General features: G+C 37.4%; 1 protein-coding gene across 1 annotated transcript in view; it reads right to left on the bottom strand.

Annotated features, from left to right (window-relative positions):
• The window catches only part of fnip1 (folliculin interacting protein 1), a 36,322-nt gene that overhangs the window by 17,360 nt on the left and 9,742 nt on the right, over positions 1-9,220 (bottom strand). Inside the window, exons 2-8 of the mRNA XM_016555418.1 lie at positions 8,573-8,702; positions 5,733-5,864; positions 3,751-3,854; positions 3,597-3,671; positions 3,369-3,460; positions 1,279-1,362; positions 860-931 (exon numbers count right to left, since the gene is read on the bottom strand). Of these exons, the coding sequence (XP_016410904.1) occupies positions 860-931; positions 1,279-1,362; positions 3,369-3,460; positions 3,597-3,671; positions 3,751-3,854; positions 5,733-5,864; positions 8,573-8,702 (689 nt within the window). The remainder of the gene's footprint in view (positions 1-859; positions 932-1,278; positions 1,363-3,368; positions 3,461-3,596; positions 3,672-3,750; positions 3,855-5,732; positions 5,865-8,572; positions 8,703-9,220) is intronic.

Here is a 9,220-nt window from a genome sequence, read left to right as displayed (position 1 = left end):
TTAGTAGTGAAGAGGACTCCTAAGTCACTAAGACCAAGCCACAAACTATCCTAACATGGCTGTTGCTTGCAATCTGCCTCAGAATAGAAACATTTTAGAAACATCTAACTATAATGAGCTTTTATAAAGGTATCACCTTTGGTTTTGGAGGTTATCCCAACTCCAAATTTTCCTTTGATTATATCCTTATTTTCATTAAGCAGCTGGACAAGAAGTAACAGATGTTCTTGCATCCAGTTTGGTTTTCTTTTACGTTTGCATGTCTTACTATCAGCCATGATTATTCTACGCTGTTAATTAAAAGGCTGTTTATATGCATATTCACTAATTATGAGAAGCACACATGTAAGAGACTGACAATTTCCTGAACATATACTTGTTTAATTAGTGACACTTAGCCTGCATTTTAAAATCTTTATTTGAATGCGGAAATTAACAGTTTTATTTTTAAACCTTTATTTGAATAAGGCAACATAATATTACGCTCTACAATATTTCTATGAATGAATCTCTGACAGAGACTATCAGCCAATCACTGTGTGCATAGTTAATAAGCATGCTGACATCATCCATAGCAACGAGCTCAACCCCGCCCCCTTACTCTTAGCTTAAAGCTTCTCTCTATTCCTTAGTAAAAGTTAGTCTCAGCAGTTTTGTGAATAGGTTTTAAGAGAAAACACTTAGTTTAAGAGAACTCTTAGTGGTAAGATATAATGTTTTGTGAATGCGGGCCCAGATGTCATACAGCCCTAAATATAAAATGTTCTTACTTGTAGCCTAGAAATAAATCACGTGCATTAACTGTGTGTTTGAATATAAATGTGTCCCATATGACATCTGCATGTGTGAACAGACTCACCGGAGCGGGCGATGCCGCTGTCTCTCTCATCATACAGTCCTCGGCCCGGCATGTCCATGGGGTTACTGTGTCCTGAGAGGAAGCAGAGAAAGTCATGCAAGGACGATTTTAAAGAGCTTGCTTATCCCTACCCACCACCCATCCAGCCATCTTATCAGCACTGTGATCTACCTACACATCAGCACAGACACATGCACACGCAGCAGGCAGGAGAGGGCAAACCGGTGCATTATGGGAGACGGGGTAGAAAGAAACCCTGGGCTTGTCAAAGCTAGAGAGATCACACCAGAACAGATCTACCAGTTACACGTCCTAAAATGCTGTCACAATCAAAGCACTAGCAAACACCTTAAATGCACATGCATAAAACACTAGTGCCACATGCACACTCTCGTGCACACACACACACACACGCCAACCTGAAAAGAAAGAGGCGCTCTTGATGAGACGGAGAGGGCCTTGCTCTGAGAGCGCCCGGCGTGGGCTGCAGAACTGAGAGAAACCTGTACAGTACCGCGATCAGGAGAGCAGGACGACAAATGAAGAGGAAGACACATCCAACTGTTAGTTAAGTACAGGAAGAGACACAGAGATGCTCAAATGTCTGGAATCATTTATATTTTTGAAAGAAGTCTCTTATGTTCACCAAGGCTGCATTTATTGTAATCAAAAATACAGTAAACTAGTAATGTATATATATTTTTAGCATCATTACTCCAGTCTTCAGTGTCACATGACCCTTCAGAAATCATTCTAATATGCTGGTTTGCTGCTCAAGAAACATTTCTGATTATTATCAATGTCAAAAACAGTTAAGCTGCTTCATATTTTAAAAGTCTAGGATAAGTAAAAACAAACAAAAACAAAGGATGCATTAAACTGATCAAAAGTGAAAATTAAGGCATTTATAATGTTGCATTAAAATGCTGTTCTTTTGAACTTTCTATTCACCAAAGAATCTGGAAAATAAAATGCATCACGGTTTCAACCAAAATATGAAGCAGCACAACTGTAAGCATGATATTGTTTTCAATATCATAATAATCAGAAATGTTGTAATGCGAATCAGCATATCAGAATGATTTCTGAAGGATCATGTGACACTGAAGACTGGAGTAATGATGCTGAAAATTCAGCTTTGATCACAGAAATAAATTACAGTTACAATATATAGAAACAGCTACTTAAAAAGAGTAATAATACTTCACAGCATTACGGTTTTACAGTATTTTTTGACCAAATGAATGCAGTCCTGGTGAGTAAAAGAGACTTTTTTAAAAAGCATTTATAAATCGTAATAACTCCACACTTTTGATCAGTAGTGCATCTTAAGCTGTCAGGACGACACAGACAGACAGATGAATGGCAACACCACACAGAAAATTAATATTCAGGCTCAATTCAATAATCTGTGCAGTCAATTCTGTGGGTGAAACAATTCTGAAAACTGGACTCAATATACATGATAGTTAGGTAACGCTCAAAAAACATGTGCGGGTCATGGTTCAGCCTAAAAACAAAAATGACATTTTGCATAAAAAGAAATCAAGCCTATATTTAGGATCATTAGGATTTGTTGTACTGAACTTTATGTTCATGACAACTAATCAGATTTTCTTTCTCATTACTGTAATGTTTCAGGACATTTGGCTGGATAATAAATGACAGCACCATGAGCTAACCAAAGGATACAAGTGCTATTTTTGTCTTTTTCACATTTTTTGTTCAAAAACTTCATGTTGTGGACTGTACTATAAACTAGTGTCAACTATACTGAACTGTAGTGGTAATGGTGATTATAGCATGAAGGTAACTCAAGAGTTCATTGTATCTGTGTGACCGGCTGATAAATGAGGCTTTTACTTTTCACTTCTGATTCGGTCTCTGCAGTTTTAATCACATTATTGTGTCACTTATTTTTTCTTTAACCCTCTAATGCATGATGTCCACTATAATGGCCAGTTCTTTAAACTTTTTTTTTTTCAACATTTCAAATTGCAATGTTACATCCTTACCCATAATTGTATATCACTGTCCTGTTTTGCTGCATTTATTTATGACATCAAGTAGCACTAAAATATTTACTACTATTTTCTATTGCATTAGCTCTCAAGCGACATCATTTTGGTGTAATATAAGACAAAACAGCTTAATTTAATATAAAAAAAAAAATACTCTATTTATTTATTCATATCAAAAACAACATGATTTTGGGGAGAGAAAACTTGGACAATGACCTGGACATGTTCTCAATGAGTCCTCAAAACAAACACATAGCTTAATGTTAAAACAGTGACGATGTGACGATTTCATAGAAAACTTGCGCACAATGGAGAAGGACAGACACAGAAGAAAACTTGGAAAAGCACTGAGATTATAAAACAATGTAACAAATGTTTTTGCCAGCTGAAACAGCAAATGTCGTTAAAGGAACAATTTGGCGATTGAAACTGTATTGACAGTGTATGTGGAGTAAGTTCAGGCTGAGGCACGGAGGATCTTGCGTTACCTATGCTGCCCAGGAAGCCGTTGGCGGCGGTGTTCTGCTCGGGCCGCAGCGCGCCGGAGTCCTGATTGATGAACTCTAAACTGTCCTGCAGTCTGTCAAGTAATCAAGAGGTGCAATGAGGCAACGGACCACAGCGAATGTACCGCTGAACGTGTGTCTGTGTGAGAGAGAGAGCGAGAGCGAGCGAGAGAGAGTGTGTGTGTGTGTGTGTGTGTGTGTGTGGCTTACGTGTTCAGGCTGCCGTAGACGCTTCCGCCCGTTCTCGCTGTAAACACTTTACTGAGCATCAGCTGTGGAGGAGATCTGGGAACAAACACACACACTTGATCAGCACAGACTGCTCATCACACACACCATCAGCTTGACATCCGTACGCTCTCACCTTATCTGGTGGATCTTCAGCGTTGAGCCTTTGTAGCTCATGGCCACCGAGCCGAACATCATTTCTCCGAGCATGTTAGCGTCTGATAAGCACTGTGAGGAGCCCTGATACAACGAAAGAAAGAGCAAAGCACACAGGTTTGAATCTGCAGGAGCAGCACAAAGGGGTGTGTGATATGTATCTTATCCAATGATACAGTAATTGTTGTTTTAACGATGTGAGAGCTGACTTTGATGAGCGTCACTGAGTTTGCACAAACCAAACAAAAGCACGTCTTGAGAGCATGCTTTCACTGAATGATCTGAAATTCAAGATATGAGGGCAAAAAATACTCCGTAGGAGTTATTATTTTATATTTCTATATGATATAGTTTAGCAATATCACGTGAACAGGAGTTCTGTTTTTTCTTAATATTATCACTATCGCAAATGGTATTGATTTTATGCAGCAGTTCAATAACATCAAGTTAATATTAAGTGATTTATATTTTAGACACACTATTGTCAATCTGTTTTTGATAAAGAAAATTGTACAATTTTTACAGTTTTTATTTATTAACCATCTAATTAAAGAAAGTTCAATTCCAAGTGCAGCACACATGAAGTTGTTAACATGGTCTAAATGTAAAGCAAATCACTTGATAAATATACTTGCAGAAAAGATGCATGAAATATGAAAGCACATATTGTACAAACTTGTCTTAAACATATATGTTCAGAAATATGAAAAACGCTTTTAAAAACTCAAAAGTCAAGGAAATTCAATTTCAAAATGGCTAAAAGTATAACACTAGTAGACTATTATTAAATGTTTTGAATAAACAATTTAACAGCAGCTTGTCTGTCACCATCATGCAAACATGAAATATCAGACACACAGTAGCAGCTCTTTATAGGTTTTTTATCACACTGAGCACCAAGCAGGATCATTCTTTTCTCTTAACTGTTATAATTTGCATATTGTCAACATGTCTAATTCTAACATTTGGTAATATTTCTATTAAAAAATCAAGATTTCTCGATTTATAATTTTTTTTTTTTAAATAACAGTGGAAAAGCATTAAATTAGAATTAATCGATAAAATCGGAAGAATTGCCCAGGTTAAATAAAAGACTCAATGACTCGCTCTTTAAAACGGTGAACTGACGCCACCTACTGGCAGTTTTAATTTCATATTTAACATTTTAATATTCAAAATGTTAATTTTAATACATGAATCTCAAAGTATTTTTGTATTTGCTGTGTAAATAGATCTAAATGCTTCAGATGCAGCTTGCAAAAATGGATTTTGTTGATACTGATTTTATTTGACTGTCTATAGCGTCTCATTTGAACTAAATTTATTAGTTAAAATGTAAGAATCTGAAAAAAAAAAACCTGCAACAAAATTTGCATTCAAATTAAGGTGGAAAATGTTGGCCCTTAATGAAACGGTTCATTTCTGTGAACTGACCACTGCACAGAATATGTGACCCTGGACGACAAAACCAGTCATAAGTAGCACAGGTTATTAAATTATAATATAGAACTATATGTGACCCTAGAGCACAAAACCAGTCGCTGGGGTATATTTGTAACAATAGCCAAAACATTGTATGGGTCAAAATTATAAATTTTTATTTTATGCCAAAAATCATTAGTATAATAAGTAACGATCATGTTCCATGAAGACATTTTGTAAATATATCAAAACTTCATTTTTGATTAGTAATATGCATTGTTAAGAACTTCATTTGGACAACTTTAAAGGTGATTTTCTCAATATTTAGATTTTTTTGCACCCTCAGATTCCAGATTTTCAAATAGCCAAATATTGTCCTATCCTAACAAACCACACATCAATGGAAAGCTTATTTATTCAGCTTTCAGATGATGTATAAATCTCAATTTTGAAAAATTGACACTTAAGACTGGTTTTGTGGTTCAGGGTCACAAATGAAGAATATGCAGAGAGAGAGCGAAGGCTTGTGACGGGACTCACCTGGAAGCGGTTTTGTTCTTTGGGCTCGGAGGCACAGGACGAGCTGCTGTCCAGTGAACTGGAGCTGCCACCCGTAGGCCTCAGCTGACAACACTTCCCAAACATCTTCGCCTGTGCCTCTCCACACACCCTCTGCAAACAACACACGGACAAACTCAACAACCCAGCGCAGTCACTAAACCTGAGAAACACACCGGTTCGTCAAGACCCACATTCTGCAAAAAAGACATTTCAGGTGTATGATTGTCTGGAGTGTGAATGCAGCAGCACACAAAAGCGAATGCTGTTTTAAACAGTTAATGTTGAATCAATTGTCACAGATCATTATTTAAAGGTGCGAGGGGGAGAGTCTGGATTGAATGATGAGACATGACCGCAAAGCAAATAAACATGCAAAAAGAAACAGCGAGACCAGTTTAATACGATTCACAATCAGATGACTCTTGAGTCGTACTTTAAATGAATCATTCAAAACGACTCTCAAACGCAGATTAGTCAGTCTGATTACTCATTCACTGAATCCAGAGCAGTTCCTTAATTAGTTCACTCATGAATGAATAATCTGTCGCACCTTCACGTCAATCCAAACACATTTAACACACTAAATGTTTTATTTTCATTTTTTAGTTTAGTGAATTTAACATTTGCTTTAACAGCATTATTTTTGTTTTTAGATTGTAATGTTACAATGTTAGAATGCAATGTGATTTTAACCCTTTTTTGCACAATATATAGCTTAGCCTACATGGTTACATTCACTATATGTCTTAATTCGCTTGGGTATATTTGTAGCAATAGCCAAAAATACATTGTATGGGTCAAAATTATCGATTTTTCTTTTATGCCAAAAATCATTAGGATATTAAATAAAGATCATGTTCCATGAACATGATGATATTTTGTAAATTTCCTACCGTAAATATATAAAAACTTAATTTTTGATTAGTATTGCTAAGAACTTCATTTGGACAACTTTAAAGGTGATTTTCTCAATATTTTGATTTTTTTTTGCACCCTCAGATTACAGATTTTCAAATAGTTGTATCTCAGCCAAATATTGTCCTATCCTAACAAACCATACATCAATGGAAATGATATCTTATTTATTAAAAAAATTTACACTTAAGACTGGTTTTGTGGTCCAGAGTCACTATATTTGTTTTCATAGCCTTTAATTTGAATGAACATCGTTTCATTGGACAACGTTGGACAGGATGTGATTTTTTTCCCCCTCACATAAATATTTTTTTTCAATCCAAACAGAAAAAGTAGAATATAGAGATATACACCGTATACAACACAATTCAGCCAAAAAATATCAAGATATGTATTCTTATTTGGCAATACTGCCCAGCCCTAGTCTTTGAACATTTAGAAATTTTAGTTTTGTTTGACTTAACAGAGACGTGAATCTCTAAACAGCCAAGCGTGCACATAAACCCTTTTTTTTTTTGCATGCCGTTTAACTTCAACCCTTGTTGCGAGTCAATAAAGAGCGAATCCCTTCATATCTCTGTGAGGTGTTACAGGAGACGTCCAGCACTCGTCCAGATGAGGGAAAGGCCTGAGTTAATGAGTGTTTTGGCTGTGCGTGCCAGGCTCAGTGTCTCTAATGGCTCATGCGGAGTCTCGTCCTGCTTTGTGAAGAGCACAAAGGAACTCGAGCATGTGAGACTGTCATATGACTTCCTTAACAACTCGTGAGCAGGACCGTTTGCTTACTCGCTCTCTTCTGCTCTCAGTCAATGACTCTCTGTCTCTCTCTCTCTCTCTCTGGTGAAACAATATCCTCTGCCAAAAGCGTCATGTGATTGCAGCCTCAGCTCGGCTCCATATCAGCGATCTCCAGAGCCTCACCCGAACACACTAGACAGGCTGTTTATTATTCATCTGGCTGCACTGCGCAACAGCAGCAGCTTGAACCTGCAGTATACGTCAATGAACCTGCAGCGGATTTTAAGGAGCATGCTTTACGTTTAGGAAGGTTTTTAATCGTCACCCAACCACAGCAATATTTTTATTGTTCAGCGGGTTTCAGGTCAAAGCCATACTGAACTGACTGATAAATATCAAATGTTAAGCCACTGAATGAATGATCCAGGGCTTACTTATTTATAATGTTGCACCATTTGGAACAATCAGTAATGACACTGACTTAAATTTCATGGCGCTTTAGTCAGGGTTTCTACAGGTTTTATGAAGGTAAATTTAAGACTTAAAGACAAAATGCGTGGAATAAATTGAACCGAACACAATAAATCATTGTGTTCTTAATGAGTTATATTAGCAACACTTCAGAGTTTAAACATTACATTTCCAACTGATTTCCATTACTTTTTAATGCATTAAAAAAGGAGAAATTGAGAAAGAGATTCATTTTTACATTTAATACCAAAACTTGACTTTCTGCTCTGATTTAAAATCTTTTAAGGTCTTAATTTGTGGAAGGCTAAATTAAGATCCGCAGAAATCCTGTTTGGTGCACAAAACATTTTGGAACAGTCATCAATTTTGCAACATCAACTCTCTTCATGAGCTGAATTACTTAATATTTTCTCTCATCACATTCAGTCCAGACTGATTGGGGAAACACAGATTAGAATTCCCTTCATATTTCACATCGCAGTCAGATGATAAGAGCAGGTGTGGAAAATGTTGGTTTCTTTGGTGAACCGGCTTTTGCACTGCACCTCATGACAGCTAATGACAAACAACTGGCAGACGTGACAGAGAGCTCGACACGCCTTCAGTCATGTGAATGTGAAAGAATGCTTACACACTCAGAGTCAGCTGATGCTATTATTACTGGAGATAAGGCCTCTGGTTCTCACAGCACTCACCGTGACCGGGGCCTCTTCCGTGCTTCTCTTTCTGGCGTCCGAGTCGAAGAGGACGTTCCTGCCGCGCCGCTCGCAGTCCTGGTAGACGATGAGACGGATCTGGCTGGACTCCAGCTCCGGTGACGACCAGCTGAGGGACAGAGACACGAACATGCAACAATTCGTCTCCTCCGCATCACCCTATAGCGCCATTTTGGAGAGTATCACATACGTAAACAACGCATGCGATGTATATACGTGGATACGTTGTTTACAAGGTTTATGCTTTGATCTGAACATAAACAATGTATTCACGTACATACATTGCATGCGTTGTTTACGTATGTGATACTCTCCAAAATGGCGCTATAGGGTGACGCGGAGGAGACGAATTGTTGAATTAAGTCGTTATTTTTGTTTTCTTTGCACACAAAAAGTATTCTTGTAGCGTCGTACATGGATTATTTTAACTATCTCCTTGCTACGTTTCTGAGTCTTGATTGTGTTAATTACATTGCTGTCTATGGGAGGGTCAGAGAGTTCTCAGAATGCATCAAAAATATCTTAATTTGTGTTCCGAAGATGAACGAAAGTGTTACGGGTTTGGAACGACATGAGGGTGAGTAATTAATGACAGAATTTTCATTTTTGGGTGAACTATCCCTTTAA

Source organism: Sinocyclocheilus rhinocerous, unplaced genomic scaffold (assembly GCF_001515625.1).
Source record: "Sinocyclocheilus rhinocerous isolate Xijiao unplaced genomic scaffold, SAMN03320098_v1.1 scaffold1427, whole genome shotgun sequence".
NCBI lineage: Eukaryota > Metazoa > Chordata > Actinopteri > Cypriniformes > Cyprinidae > Sinocyclocheilus > Sinocyclocheilus rhinocerous.
Note: the sequence above shows the minus strand (reverse complement) of the source record. Positions and strands in the feature narration are given on the sequence as shown.